Source organism: Callithrix jacchus, chromosome 22 (genome assembly GCF_049354715.1).
Source record: "Callithrix jacchus isolate 240 chromosome 22, calJac240_pri, whole genome shotgun sequence".
NCBI lineage: Eukaryota > Metazoa > Chordata > Mammalia > Primates > Cebidae > Callithrix > Callithrix jacchus.
Window position 1 is genome coordinate 20,254,489 of NC_133523.1, and position 16,052 is coordinate 20,270,540.

The 16,052-nt window shown below is 44.0% G+C and overlaps 1 protein-coding gene across 3 annotated transcripts in view; it reads left to right on the plus strand.

Moving 5' to 3' along the window:
* Positions 1-21: 21 nt before the first annotated feature.
* Positions 22-16,052, plus strand: part of LOC100894315 (uncharacterized) — a 36,193-nt gene continuing 20,162 nt past the window's right edge. Inside the window, exons 1-2 of one of the 3 annotated variants that reach the window (XM_035285458.3) lie at positions 22-174; positions 14,136-14,224. Coding sequence is in view for 1 of the 3 variants with exons in the window: in XM_035285456.3 (XP_035141347.1) it covers positions 142-174 (33 nt within the window). In the remaining 2 variants the exon portion in view is untranslated. Of the gene's footprint in view, positions 188-14,135; positions 14,225-16,052 lie in introns of all 3 variants that reach the window. The other 2 variants (XM_035285457.3, XM_035285456.3) reach the window with 2 other exon arrangements.

A 16,052-nucleotide genomic window follows, 5' to 3' on the forward strand; every position in this document is an offset into this window, starting at 1 on the left:
GCGGCTTCCGGGTTTACCGGGGCCTTTGTCTCTGGAAGCCGCGGGAGCTGAATGTCTCATGTTTCCTACCCTGTGTCCTCTCCATGTAGAAGTCCAGCCTTTGTGGCATTGTGACCTGCAGGTATTGGGAGATCCACAGCTATGACGCCAGGACCCCCTGGAAGCCTGGAAATGGTGAGAGTGCCAGGTCCGATCCCGAGAAGGAGGGGGAGGGGCTGGCTGGAACCGGTGGGAAGTGGCTGTGGCGGAACTCAGGCCTCCCCAAAGTGGCTCCACCATGTGCGTCCGGAGTTCTCTCCTAGATTGGCCTCAGCCCCCTTCAGCCATAAGATGGCAGCTGCGCTGAGGCCGGGCCCCGGGCTTCCTGTCCCTTACCTGCGCAGTGACTGTGCCCTTGCCTGGAGCCCTCTCTGGGCAGCTTTGCTCCCGCAGCTCCCTGTCCCTCCTAGATTGTGCAGGGACCACGGAAGGGTCGACACTGGAGAATCCTGACTCGTGTTGCGGGTTCATGAATGGGAAGAGCTTTGGTCTGTTGGGTTCTGAGTCTTTCTTTTTTCCTATTAAACATGTAGAGAAGTCACCGCAAAAATATTAAATAATTTAATCAAATAGTAATTAAAAAATTGTAGCGTACCCAGCTATGCTTTGTCTTCCTGTGAGGTAGCTTGTCGTCCTGTGAGGTTGACCGAAAGGATGGAGAGTCAGGATTAGTAAGTTTATTTCAACCTGCCAGGCTGGCTGCCTCACCACAGGCAGTGATGGCAGCAGCCTGGCTTACAGACTGTGGAGGTTATATAGAAAGTTTGCAGGTGGCTGGGTGGTATTCTAAGAAAAACTGCCTCTTGGTTCTTAAGCGCTAGCATCCTGCTTAATTGGGTCACCATCCTGGGTTCCAGAGCCGGGTGCGACCACATCCTGGAACCCAGGTGCCCCTGTTTGTGTAAGGTCTGAATGAAGCAATTGAGGTTTAAATGAGGCAACTGAGGCCAGTTATTAAAATAAAGAAATTTAATCGGCTCCTGGGCGAGGTTCTGCGGTCCGGCCGATAGCCTTGCTAAGAGCCGGATGAACAACACCCACCCCTCTCTATGCCTGATAACAGTTTCAGGCAGAACACATTACTCAGCATCTGGCTCCTCCATGCGGGCTTCCCTCGCCCACTTCTGCATTCTGCCCCCAGGTATTCAGCACTAGACTACGCACTCTCAGCACCAAGCTATGCATTTGAACCTCAGCACTAAACTGTGCACTCTCAGCACTAAACTATACAGCTGAACCCGCGAAAATTGAAGAAATCCCGCCAAGCCTTACCCAATGGCAGCCCACCCCATGCATCCTAGGCCAGCCCGCCTCTAACCCCCATAAAACCCCCTGCCCTGAGAAGTCAAGCGCGACTTCTCTGGCCCCCTTTCCTTAGGACCACAGAACCTCGCGGGAGGTAAATAAATTGGTATCTGATTGTTCTTATACTGGCCTTAGTTTCCTTATTTTAAACTCGGCAGTAACCATTACAACGAGGGGCCAGAGAAGTCCCGCAGACTTTCCGGGGCGTGGGGTTTTTATGGCATGGGGAAACGGGCAACAGCAGGGCGCTTTGGCTCCGGGGGAGCGGGATTGGGACGGGGCGGGCCGCCCTTGGCTGGCGGGTTGTCGGGCGGGTTTTTTGGGTGCAAGAGCTGGCTAGGATTGCATTAGCCGGGGCGTGGTTGGCTTGCAGTGTTCCTGTACGGGGCAGACAGCGGCAGGAGGGGAGGGGTGTGGAATATCAGGGAGCCTTCCGGGCGAGGATACCGGCCTGACAGTTTGCAGGGCGTGAGGCTGTTTTTGCTGTGAGCTCGGCTTAGCAGGGGAGAACGGGGAGGGTGTCAATGGAATTGCCTTGCTGTGACCCTAACACATCCATAGAAGGGGCTTGAAGAAAAGACTTCTATAAGGTGTGATAAAGAAAACCAAATTCAATTAATTGGTTAGGTACAGTTACATAGTTTCTTAATTTGTACAATCGAGGTGGACATTTCCTGGTTATGTATGCAGAGGTTAATTGGCAGTTTATAGTTGGCTAAGCCTCAATTCCGTTTCTCCCCAATTCAGTAATTTATAAAAACATGCATTTGAGTTAGATTTCTTTAAAGTAGGCTGGCGTGGTGGCTCACGCCTATAATCCCAGCACTTTGGGAGGCTGAGGCGGGTGGATCACGAGGTCAAGAGATCGAGACCATCCTGGTCAACATGGTGAAACCCCATCTCTACTAAAAATACAAAAATTAGGTGGGCATGGTGGCGTGCGCCTGTAGTCCCAGCTAGTCGGGAGGCTGAGGCAGGAGAATTGCTTGAACCCAGGAGGCGGAGGATGCGGTGAGCCGAGATCGCGCCATTGCACTGCAGCCTGGGTAACAAGAGCGAAACTCCCTCTCAAAAAAAAAACCTAGAAATCCAGGAACTACAGCTACATAGTTGCCTGCCACTTAATTATTTTTCCAGTTGCCTGCCACTTAATTATTTTCACACTCCACAGGAGACTAATTTTCCACTTTCTTTTTTCTTTTCTTTTCCTTTTTTTTTTTTTTTTTTTTGAGAGGGAGTTTTACTCTGTTGCCCAGGCTGGAGTGCAGGGCCGTGATTTCGGCTCATTGCAACTTCTGCCTCCTGTGTTAAAGTGATTCTCCTGCCTCAGTCTCCCAAGTAGCTGGGATTACAGGCATGTGCCACCATGCCTGGCTAATTTTGTCTTTTTAGTAGAGATGGGATTTCTCTGTTTGTCAGGCTGGTCTGAAACTTCTGACCTCAGGTGATCTGCCTGCTTCAGGCTCCCAAAGTGCTGGAATTACAGGTGTGAGCCACTGCACAGGCCTAAGTAATCATTTTTTGACAAAGCATTGGATGGCACTTTAAAAAGTTTTGTTTGCTATTTGTAAATACTTTCCATGAGAAGAAATCAAATATAATTTCCTGACGCTGTAGTGTAAAAAAAATAATTGTTCCTGTTTTGGCTTTATCTTCTACAGGCACAGATATTTTTTTTTTTTTTTGAGACTCAATCTCACTGTGTCACCCTGGCTGGAGTGCAGTGGCAGGATCTGATCTTGGCTCACTGCAACCTCTGCCTCTCAGCTTTAAGCGGTTCTCCTACAGGTACATGCCACCATGCCTGGCTAATTTCTTTTTTTTGTACTTTTAGTGGAGACAGGATTTTACTATGTTAGCCAGGATGGTCTCGATCTCCTGACCTCCTGATTCACCTGCCTCAGCCTCCCAAAGTGCTGAGATTACAGGCATGAGCCACTGCACCTGGCAGGCACAGAGATCTTATCAGAATGTTTTTGGGTTAAGGTTTCCCTTTGGAAACTATGAGGTGAGATGTCTTCAACCACCCTTTACTTTTGTTCTTGGTTCTGGGCTTCAGTACTGCCTGGGGATAAATCAAGATACCCACCATGGCTGTATCTGCTGGAGTGTCTGGTGGATATCAGCTCCTGGTCATTTTTAATTATTATTATTATTTTTTTTTGAGATGGAGTTTTGCTCTTGTTACCCAGGCTGGAGTGCAATGGCGCGATCTTGGCTCACTGCAACCTCCGCCTCCTGGGTTCAAGCAATTCTGCCTCAGCCTCCCGAGTAGCTGGGATTACAGGCGCGTGCCACCATACCCAGCTAATTTTTGTAGTTTTAGTAGAGACGGGGTTTCACCTTGTTGACCAGAACGGTCTCGATCTCTTGACCTCGTGATCCACCCGCCTGGGCCTCCCAAAGTGCTGGGATTATAGGCGAGAGCCACTGTGCCTGGCCTAATTTTTTTATAAACAGCAAAACCTGAGTTATGGAGTGTAGCCTCTTAAGAATGTGGCTGCCCTAGGGCTGAGAGGAGTCTCCTTTTGTCATTCTTTTTTTTTTCTGGACGATGGGATTATGAGTGTTTGTTTTTTTTTTTAAATTTTTATTTATTTATTTATTTATTTACAAAGAACTCAAACAGATTTACAAGAAAAAAACAAACAAGCCCATTCAAAAATGGGCAAAGGATATGAACAGACACTTTACAAAAGAAGACATACATGAGGCCAACAAACATATGAAAAAATGCTCATCATCACTGGTCATTAGAGAGATGCAAATCAAAACCTCACTGAGATACCATCTCATGCCAGTTAGAATGGCGGTCATTCTTTTTTAAAGACATTAAGATTGTCTTCACCCAACGCAGCTTCCATTTCTTAGAGGCACACTGCTGTTAACCCAATCAGAAGCTAGTAAAAAACACAGAAACTTCTGCCCCTTGGATTCTCTAACTGAGCAGAGAAATAGTGAAATTAAAAATAGTAAAAATTTTGTGAAAGATTAAAGTTTTGGCCGGGAGCGGTGGCTCACGCCTGTAATCGCAGCACTTTGGGAGGCTGAGATGGGTGGATCACCTGAGGTCAGGAGTTCGAGACCAGCCTGGCCAACATGGTGACACCCCATCTCAAATAATTTTAAATTAAAAAAAAAAAAAAAAGATAAAAGTTTTTGTTGTTGTTGCTGTTTTGTTTTTTTTTTTTTTTGAGATGGCGTTTTGCTCTTGTTACCCAGGCTGTAGTGCAATGGCACGATCTCAGCTCACCGCAACCTTCGCCTCCTGGGTTCAGGCAATTCTCCTGCCTCAGTCTCCTGAGTAGCTGGGATTACAGGCACACGTCACCGTGCCCAGCTAATTTTTTGTATTTTTAGTAGAGACAGGGTTTCACCACGTTGACCAGGATGGTCTCCATCTCTTGACCTCATGCTCCACCCGCCTCAGCCTCCCAAAGTGCTGCGATTACAGGCGTGAGCCACTGCACCCGGCTATTGTTTTTGAGACAGAGTCTCACTGTATTGCCCAGGCTGGGAACAGTGGCGTGGTATTGGCTCACTGCAATCTTTGCCTCCTGGGTTCAAGTGATTCTCCTGCCTCAGCCTCCCAAGTAGGTGGGATTATAGGCGCCCACCACCACTTTTGGCTAATTTTTGTATTTTTAGTAGAGATAGGGTTTTGCCATGTTGGCCAGGCTGGTCTTGAACACCTGACCTCTGGTTATCCACCCACCTTGGACTCCCAAAGTGCTAGGGTTACAGACATGAGCCACCACACCTAACCAAAAAATAGTATTTCAAAAGACAAAAATTTTAAAAAAGAAAACTGACCCCACTTAGATGGTACAAGAACTTACAAAGTGACATGATCCTGGGCTACTCACTGGGGCATAGTGCAGTGTCTCCTGAGAGGGTGGTCATTGAGCACTTAGAACAGGATGGGATGGGAGAATCTCTCAAGTGATTGGATGGCCATACTTGACACATGAGTCAGACACATCTGTTTTTTAATCAGCATTGCTACTCCCTGGATTTGTGACATTGAAAACAATTGTTTTCACTTATCTTGACCTCAGTTTTTTAAACTATAAGTTGCATTTCATTAGTAGGGCTTTAAAGGTAAGAAAATATTTACAAAGGTACCTGGGAGCGCTGTCTAATGCTGTAATCTCAGCATTTTGGGAGACCGAGGTGGGTGGATCAGCTGAATTCAGGATTTTGAGACCTATCCAGGCTGAAAGTCCGTGAAAACCCGCCACCATCCTGGCTAATTTTTGTATTTGTAGTAGAGCTGGGTTTTCACCATGTTGTCCAGGCTAGACTGGAACTCCAGATGTCAAGTAATTTGCCTGCCTCAGCCTCTGAAAGTTCTGGGGTTACAGGCATGTGCCCCCATACCTAGCCCTCATTTACTTTTATATTTTCTTTTCCATAGTGAATTTAGGAATTTTTTCAAGTGTGTATTTTTACGTCTGTGACGTTACAAATGAAATTCCAAGGCTTAGTTTTTAGAATGCTACCAAGGAAAAGAATAAAAAAAAACTCCCTATTTTGGCAGTAGAAAATGAACACAGTTCCATAAGAAAATAAGGTAGATAATTGGTGAGTTACATGGATTCATAAAAGCATCAGTTTCTTTTTTTGCAGGGAAAGTTTGTAATAGTGAATATCTCTATTCCTTATCCTGTTATTTTGATTTTTTGATCCTATTTATTTTAGTTTCATGCTAAATTTTATGAGAGTAAACTTGTTACCTCCTAGAAGTGTTCACATATTACTAATTGTTTACTACATGATTTTTTGTGAAACTTATACAATAATACATTGATTGTCTAAAAGGAATAGATACTTTTTTTTCTCTTTCTTTTTTAATTTTTTTTTTTTATAGAGTTGGGGTTTCACCATGTTGGCCATGCTGGTCTTGAACTCCTGACCTCTGGTGATCCACCTGCTTCAGCCTCCCAAAGTGCTGGGATTACAGGCGTTAGCCACCATGCCTGGCCAGGAATAGATACTTTTGCTTTACTTATTGAGGTATAAAATGTAAGGACCTGAAATTTTTTTTTCCCCTTGGCCCAAGCGAGTTGGCTCACTCCTGTAATTTCAGCACTTTGGGAGGCCGAGCTGCGCAAATCAAAGGTCAGGGAATTCGAGACCAGCCTGGCCAACGTAGGAAAACCCTGTCGCTACTAAAAATACAAAAACTAGCCAGTCATGGTGGCACATACCTGTAGTCCCAGCTACTGGGGAGGCTGAGGCAGAAGAATCACTTGAACCCAGGAGGTGAAGATTGCAGTGAGCTGAGATCATGCCACTGCACTCCAGCTTGGGCAATAGAGTGAGACTATTGCGGTTTCACCGCGTTAGCCAGATGGTCTCGATCTCCTGACCTCATGATCTACCTGCCTCGGCCTCCCAAAGTATTGAGATTACAGGCGTGAGCCACCGTGTTCAGCAGGCCAAATTAATTCTTTCTGGAGAGTGCCCCAAAGATGTCCCAGCTATTTTATCCCAGCCATGGAAGAAGGCTTTATCCTGAGAGGAGTTACAGAGCTCTGGATAGTTGGGACCCACAGGCACATACAGTAAAAGTTAAAATAGAAGGGGTCTCGGAAGGTCTTACTGAAGATGAAGTTATTATGAGATAGTTTCTAGACTTTGTAAAATATAAAGTTAGATTTATGTTACCAAAAAAGGAGAATTTCTAGAGTTTTGATCAGATAATTTTTTTTTTTTTTTTTTGAGATGGCATCGAAAAATCTCCAGCCTGTTGCCCAGGCTGGAGTGCAAGGACATGATCTCTGCTCACTGCAACCTCAGCCTCCTGGGTTCAAATGATTCTCCTGCCTTAGCCTCCTGAGTAGCTGGGATTACAGATGTGTGCCATTACAATCAGCTAATTTTTGTATTTTTAGTAGAAACAGAGTTTCACCATGTTGGCCAGGCTGGTCTGGCCACCTGATCTGCCCACCTTGGTCTCCCAAAGTGCTGGGATTACAGGTGTGAGCCACTGAACCTAGCCAGAGAATTTTTTTCTCTGAAGTCAGCATGTTCTTAGGAGGAACATAAAATGGAGTTAATGTGTTGGCTCAGACTAAATGTACCCCAAATTTCAGGAGCAGGTGGAAAAGAGATTAAAATTAAGTATTTATTTATTTATTTATTTGAGACAGAGTTTCCCTCATTACCCAGGCTGGAGTGCAATGGCGCGATCTCGGCTCACCACAACCTCCGCCTCCTGGGTTCAGGCAATTCTCCTGCCTCAGCCTCGTGAGTAGCTGGGATTACAGGCACGCGCCACCATGCCCAGCTAATTTTTTGTATTTTTAGTAGAGACAGGGTTTCACCATGTTGACCGGGATGGTCTTGATCTCTTGACCTCGTGATCCACCTGCCTTGGCCTCCCAAAGTGCTGGGATTACGGGCTTGAGCCACCGCGCCCGGCCACAAAGTATTTATTTTGAAAATTGAAGACAAATTTCAGCTGATTTTTTTTTTTTTTTTTGAGATGGAGTCTCACTCTTTCGCCCAGGGTGGAGTGCAATGGTGTGATCTCGGCTCAGTGCAATGGCATCTGCCTCCTGGGTTCAAGCGATTCTCCCATCCTGAGAGAGGACTGAAAACTTAAGGGACAGAAGCTGTGATAGCAGATTCCCTTTTTCCACAGCTGCCAGCACAGGATTTCTACCCACTCACAAACACCCACTAGACATTGAGGTATCTATACCACACCCAGGGCTAGACATCACACTCAGGAATTTTACCACAGCATTTTTGATCCTAGTGTTTCTTGCCAAAACCCTACGAAAGTGTCTACAAGTCTCTTGGCACATCCCCACCTCCAGGTACTGAATCTGCAGCAGCAACCTGTTTTCACCAACAAGAACCAACCTAGGGTTCTGGACCACCTGTTCATAATCTCGGCCTGTATGAAACCAGAAATAAATGAGTCACACCTGGGTTACTGTCTGTACCACACACCAGTCCTGTCGCCTACATTGCACACTCCCAAACTCATAAATTTTTTTTCCTTATTTTTTTGTTCATGGGTACACATGCAGCTTTGTTATACAGGTAAAATTGTGTCATGGGCATTTGATATGCAGATTATATTGTCACTGAGATACTAAACATTGCACCAAACAGGTATTTTTTTGTGATCTTTTTGTCCTCCCACCCTCCACCATCAACTAGCCCTCAGTGTCTGTTGTTCTCTTTGTGTCTGTGTCTTCTTATTATTTAGCTCTTATAAATGGTAACATTTATTTATTTATTTATTTATTTTTTGAGAGGAGTTTCACTCTTGTTACCCAGGCTGGAGTGCAATGGTGCGATCTCGGCTCACTGCAACCTCCACCTCCTGGGTTCAGGCAATTCTCCTGCCTCAGCCTCCTGAATAGCTCAGATTACAGGCACGTGCCACCATGCCCAGCTAATTTTTTGTATTTTTAGTAGAGACGGGGTTTCACCATGTTGACCAGGATGGTCTCGATCTCTTGACCTCGTGATCCACCAGCCTCAGCCTCCCAAAGTGCTGGGATTACAGGCGTGAGCCACCGCACCTGACAACATTTAGTTTTTTTTCTCTACATTAGTTTTCTAAAAATAATGATCTCTAGTTCCATCCATCTTGCTACAATGGACATGATTTTGTTTTCTTTCTTTTTTTTTTATGACCCCATAGTATTCGGTGATGCTTATGTACCATATTTTGTTTTTATTAAATCTTTTAGTTTATTTATATTTGAAGAAAGGGTCTTTCACACAGGCTGAAGTAGAGTGGTGTGATCTAGGCTCAATGCAGCCTCAATCTCCTGAGCTCAAGCAGTCCTCCTACCTTAGTTCCCATAGTAGCTGGGACTATAGTCACATGCCATCACACCCCTGAGTTTTTTTCTTTTTCTATATATATATATTTTGAGACATGCCCAGCTAATTTTTGTCTTTTTAGTAGAGACGGGGTTTCACCTTGTTGACCAGGATGGTCTCAATCTCGTGACCTCATGAACCACCCGCCTCAGCCTCCCAAAGTGCTGGGATTATAGGTGTGAGCCACCACGCCCGGCTGTTTTTCTATTTTTTGTAGACAAGAGGTTTTGACACATTTCTCAGGCTGCTCTCAAACCCCTGAGCTCTGACAATCCACCTGCTTTGGCCTCGTGAAGTGTTGGATTACCGACATGAGCCACCATATCTGCCCATACCGTAATTTCTTTATGCAGTCTAGCATCGATAGGCATTTAGGTTGATTCCAAGACTTTGCTATTATGAATAGTGGTGCAGTGAACATGCATGTGCATGTGTTTTTATGACAGAATAATTTATATTTCTTTGGGTATATACCCAATTACAAGGTTGCTGAGTCAAATGGCAATGTGGTTTTTAGTTCTGTGAGGCATTGCATTACATTGGTTTTCACAATGGTTGAACTAATTCACACTCCCACAGCAGTGGATAAGCATTCCCTTTACAACCTTGACAGCAACTGATTTTTTTTCACTTTTTAGTAATAGCCGTTCAGATTTGTGTAAGATGGTATCTCACTGTGGTTTTTCTTTGCATTTCTCTAATGATTAGTGATGAGCATTATTTATAGGCTTGTTTACCACATATATGTCTTTTCAAAAGCATCTGTTGATGTCCTTTGCCTACTTTTTTTTTTTTTTTGAGACAGAGTTTTCGCTTGTTACCCAGGCTGGAGTGCAATGGCACGATCTCGGCTCACCACAACCTCCGCCTCCTGGGTTCAGGCAATTCTCCTGCCTCAGCCTCCTGAGTAGCTGGGATTACAGGCACGCGCCACCATGCCCAGCTAATTTTTTGTATTTTTAGTAGAAACGGGGTTTCACCATATTGACCAGGATGGTCTCGATCTCTTGACCTCGTGATCCACCCACCTCGACCTCCTAAAGTCCTGGGATTACAGGCTTGAGCCACCGCGCCCGGCCGCCTACTTTTTTTTTTTTTTTTAATATCCAAGATGGAGTCTTGCTCTGTCACCCAGGCTGGAGTGCGGTGGCCTGATCTTGACTCACTGGAACCTCTGCCTCCTCGGTTCAAGCAATTCTCCTCCCTCAGCCTCCTGAGTAGCTGGGATTACTGGTGCCTGCCATCACACCCAGCTAATTCTTGTATTTTTAGTAGAGACGGGGTTTCACCATGTTGGCCAGGCTGGTCTCGAACTCCTGACCTCGTTATCTACCCACCTCGGCCTCCCAAAGTGCTGGATTACAGGCGTCAGCCACCATGCCTGGCCCCTTTGCCTACTTTTTAGTGAGGTTTTTTTTTTTAATTTCTTAAGTTTTTTATGAATTTAGGATATTAGACCTTTGTCAGAGGCATAGTTTGAAAAGTTTTGTTTTATTCTGGACAGAATGTATATATGTATACACATTTATATATATAAACCTACAGAATATATATATATTTTTTATGAGGTGGAGTCTCACCCTGTTGCCCAGGCTGGAGTGCAATGGTGTGATCTTGGCTCACTGCAACCTCCACCTCCTGGGTTCAAGCAGTTCTGCCTCAGCCTTCTGAGTAGCGGGATTACAGGCACACACCCCCATGCCCAGCTAATTGGTTTTTTTGTATCTTTAGTTGAGTTGGGCTTTCACCATGTTGGCCTGTCTGGTCTCAAGTGCCTAATCTTGTGATTCCCCTCAACTCAGCCTCCCAAAGTGCTGGGAGGTGTGAGCCACCAGCGATTTTTAAATTTTATTGTTTATTTTTGCTATGAAAAAGCTCTTTAGTTTAATTAGGTTCTCTTTGTCAGTTTTTGCTTTTGTTGCAATTGCTTTTCATATCTTCATTATGAAGTCTCTGCCAATTTCTGTCTAAAATAGTATTTTCTAAGTCATCTTCCAGAGTTGTTTTTTTTTTAATTTAAGGTTTACATTTAAGTCTTTAACCAGTCTTTCTTATTTGAGATAGAGTTGTGCTCTTGTCACCCCAGCTGGAGTTCAGTGGAATGATCACAGCTGACTGCACCCTCTGCCTTCTGGCTTCAAGTGATTCTCCTACCTCCACCTCCAAAGTAGCTGGGATTACAGGTGCCTGCCACCACACCCAGCTATTTCTTGTATTTTTAGTAGAGATGTGGTTTCACCATGTTGGCCAGGCTGGTCTCAAACTCCTGACTTAAGGCGATTTGCCTGCCTCAGCCTCCCAAAGTGCTGGGATTATCGGTGTGAGCCATGGTCCCTGGCCTAATAAATCTTGAGTTGATTTTTGTATATGGTGTAAGAAAGGGGTTCAGTTTCAATCTTTTACATAGTTCAAGTTAGTTATTCCAGCAAAGTTTATTAAATAGGGAATTTTTTTCTCAAATTCCTCTCATCATCTTTGTCAAAAATCAGATGGTTGTAGGTGTGCAGAGTAATTTTGGGACCCTTTAATTTGTTGTTTTGATCTCCGAGCATGTTTTTGTACCAGTACCATGCTGCTTTTGTTACTGTAGCCCTGTAGTATATTTGAAGTTTGGTAATGTAAGGCCTCCAGCTCTGTTCCTTTTACTTAGCATTGCCTTGGCTATTTGGGCTCTTTTTTTTTGTTGTTGTTCCATATGAATTTTTTTCTTTCTTTTTTTTTTTTTTTTAACCATCTGTCAAGCAGGAATGTTCCATATGAATTTTAAACTAGATTCTTTTAGTTCTTTTAAGAATATTTTTTGGGTGGGCACAGTGGCTCAGGCCTGTAATTCCAGCAGTTTGGAAGGCAGGTGGATCACCTGAGGTTAGGAGTTTGAGACCAGCCTGGACAACATGGTGAAACCCCATTTCTTCTAGAAATACAAAAATTAGTTGGGTATGGTGGCCAGTGCCAGTAATTCCAGCTACTTGGGAGGCTGAGGCAGGAGAATCACTTGAACCCAGGAAGTGGAGGTGGTAGTGAGACGAGATCACATCATTGCACTCCAGCCTGGGCAACAGAGTGAGACTCCATCTCAAAAAAAAAAAAAAAAAAAATAAGGTGGGGGGGGCGTAAAAAAAAGAAGAGAATATTTTTGGTAGTTTGATAGAAATGGTATTCAATCTGTAGATTATTTTGGGCAGTATGCCCATTTTAATATTGATCTTTTCTATCCATGAGCATAAAATGATTTTTCATTTTTTATCATCTCTGACTTATGTAAGTGATGTTTTTTTGTTTTGTTTTGTTTTAATTTTTGTTATAGAGATCTTTCACCTCTCTGGTTAGCTGTATTCCTAGATATTTATTTTTTTGTAGTAGGTGTAAATGAGATTTTGTTTTTGATTTGGCTTTTAGTTCTGGCATTGTTGATGTACATGGATACTACTGATTTTTGCACATTTATTTATTTATTTATTTATTTATTTTATTCTTTGAGACGGAGTTTCGCTCTTGTTACCCAGGCTGGAGTGCAATGGCGCGATCTCGGCTCACCGCAACCTCTGCCTCCTGGGTTTAAGGCAATTCTCCTGCCTCAGCCTCCTGAGTAGCTGGGATTACAGACACACGCCCCCATGCCCAGCTAATTTTTTGTATTTTGAGTAGAGACGGGGTTTCACCACGTTGACCACGATGGTCTTGATCTCTTGACCTCGTGATCCACCCACCTCGGCCTCCCAAAGTGCTGGGATTACAGGTATGAGCCACCGTGCCTGGCGTTTTACATTTATTTTGTATCCTGAGGCTTCTGCAGTTGTTTATCAGTTTAAAGAGCTTTTCTGCCATGACTATAGTCTTCTAGATATATATAGAATCATGTCGTCTGCAAAAAATGAAAGTTTGGCATCCTCCCTTCCTGTTTGGATGCCTTTTTTTTCCTCATCTGATTGCTCTGGGCAGCACTTCCAATCCTGTCTTGAATAGGAGTGGTGAGAGAAGACATCTTTGTCTTGTGCCATTTTTTGAGGGGAAATGTTTCCAGCTTGTGTCCATTCAGTATGTTGACTGTGGGTTTGTCATAGATAATTTGTTATTTTGAAGTATGTACTTTTTCAATGCCTAATTGGTTGAGGGCTATTAACATAAAGAATGTTAAATTTTGTTGAACAACTTTTTTTTTATTTTTGAGATGCAGTTTTGCTCTTGTTTCCCAGGCTGGAATGCAGTGGTGGGATTTTGGCTCAATGCAGCCTCCATTTCCCAGGTTCAAGCAATACTCCTGCCTCAGCCTCCTGAATAGTTGGGATTACAGGCATGTGCTACCACTCTCGGCTAATTTTGTATTTTTAGTAGAGATGGGGTTTCTCTATGTTGGTCAGGCTGTACCCATAGATGTTTTTTCTTTCTTTTTTTCTCTTTCTCTTGTTTCCTAGACTGGAATGCAGTTGCACAATCTCAGCTCAATGCAACCACCGCCTCCCGGGTTCAAGCAATCCTCCTGAGTGGCTGGGATTACAAGCACATACCACCCATACCCAGCTAATTGTATTTTTAGTAGAGATGGGGTTTCACCATGTTGGTCAGGCTGTTCTTGAACTTCTGACCTTGTCATCCACCCACCTCGGCCTCCCAAAGTGCTGGGATTACAGGCGTGAGCCACCGCGCCCAGCTGATGTAAAATTATTAAAAGCACAAAAAAAGGAGCAATTGAAACTCTTCAACAGCAAGGTCTTCATACATTTATTAAAATAGTACTGTATTAACTCTAGGTTGATTGTGATATGTTAAAGATGCATATGCTTATACCTGGAGAAACTACTAAAAAAGGTAAAGAGGTGTCACTTAAATGCTAACAAAGAAATTGAATTATGTATCAAAAGGTATTTGTACGAGAATGTTTATAGACCTTTTACTCATAATAGCTTAAAGCAGGAAGCAACCCAAATGTCTATTTCTAGGATGATGACTACACAAACTGTAGCTCATTCATACAAAAGGAGACTATTCAGCCATAGAAAGAAACAAACTACTGAAGCACACACCCTGGGTGAGTCTCATAAAACTGCTACGACAAGCTTGAAATAAAATGATACATATTGTGTAATGCCAAGAAAAATGAACCAATTGTAAAAAACATCACCAAGGAAATAGCCTCTGGTAGAGAATAACGTTGTCTAGAAAAAAGCATGAGGAAAATATATGAGAATGAAAAAAAGATTTTGTTGTTCAATTCTGTTTTATTAATAGAGAAATAGTCTGTTCATTCATTTTTTTTTTTTTTTTTTTGAGACGGAGTTTCGCTCTTGTCACCCAGGCTGGAGTGCAATGGCGCAATCTCGGCTCACCGCAACCTCCGCCTCCTGGGTTCAGGCAATTCTCCTGCCTCAGCCTCCTGAGTAGCTGGGATTACAGGCACGTGCCACCATGCCCAGCTAATATTTTGTATTTTTAGTAGAGACCAGGTTTCACCATGTTGACCAGGATGGTCTCGATCTCTTGACCTTGTGATCCACCCGCCTCGGCCTCCCAAAGTGCTGGGATTATAGGCTTGAGCCACTGCGCCTGGCCGAATTCTCTTTTTTTAATTTACTGCATTACCTCTAAATTTCCCAAAATCATCTTTTTGTTTTTTTGCAGCAATGTGATGTTCATAAGATTTGATAACTGTCTAGAGTCACATACCCATTTTCAAAGTACCACCCAGGACTGTTTCATTGCCTTAATTTTCTTTCTCCTCCATCTCCCCTTTCTTCTTTTCCACTTTCTTCTCCATCTCCTCTCTCCTCTCCTGCCTTCTTCTTCTTCTTTTTTTTTTTTTCTGAGATGGAGTTTTGTTGTTGTTACCCAGGCTGGAGTGCAATGGTGTGATCTCGGCTCACCACAACCTCCGCCTCCTGGGTTCAGGCAATTCTCCTGCCTCAGCCTCCTGAGTAGCTGGGATTACAGGCACAGGCCACCATGCCCAGCTAATTTTTTGTATTTTTAGTAGAGACGGGGTTTCACCATGTTGACCAGGATGGTCTCGATCTCTTGACCTCGTGATCCACCCGCCTCGGCCTCCCAAAGTGCTGGGATTACAGGCGTGAGCCACCGTGCCCGGCCAGTCTGTTCATTCTTAAAATATATGAAGTTCACTTTGGGAGGTTAAGCTGGGCAGATCACTTGAGGTAAAAAGTTTGAGACCAGTCTAGTCTACATGGTGAAACCTTGTCTCTACTAAAAATACATAAATTAGCTGAGCGTGGTGGTGCACAGTTGTAGTACCAGCTACTCAGAAGGCCGAGGCAGGAGAATTACTTGAACCTGGAGGTGGAAGTTGGAAACGTGAGCCAGGATTGCACCACTGCACTTCAGCCTGGGCAACAGAGTGAGACCCCGTTTAAAAAATAAATAAATAGGGGCAGGTGGGATGTATCATGCCTATAGTCCCAGCACATTGGGAGGCTGAGGCAAGTGGATCACGAGGTCAAGAGTTCAAGACTAACCTGGCTAACATGGTAAAACCCTGTTTCTACAAAAATACAAAAATTAGCTGGGCATGGTGGCACACACCTGTAATCCCAGCTACTTAGGAGGCTGAGGCAGGAGAATTGCTTAAACCCAGGAGACAGAGGTTTCAATGTGCCGAGATCATGCCACTCTGTTCCAGCCTGATGACAGAGTGAGACTCCATCTAAAAAAAATGAAATAAAAAAGGATGAATTTATTTGCCAAAAATTTTCAGTTAGAATTAGTGCCTCCTAACATATGTATATGGTCACCAGTGATATAACTATATACCTAGGAAACCCTAAATACTCACCTAAAAAGCTTTCAGGGCTGGGTTCAGTGGCTTGAGCCTGTAATTCCAACACTTGGGGGGCCGAGGCAGGTGG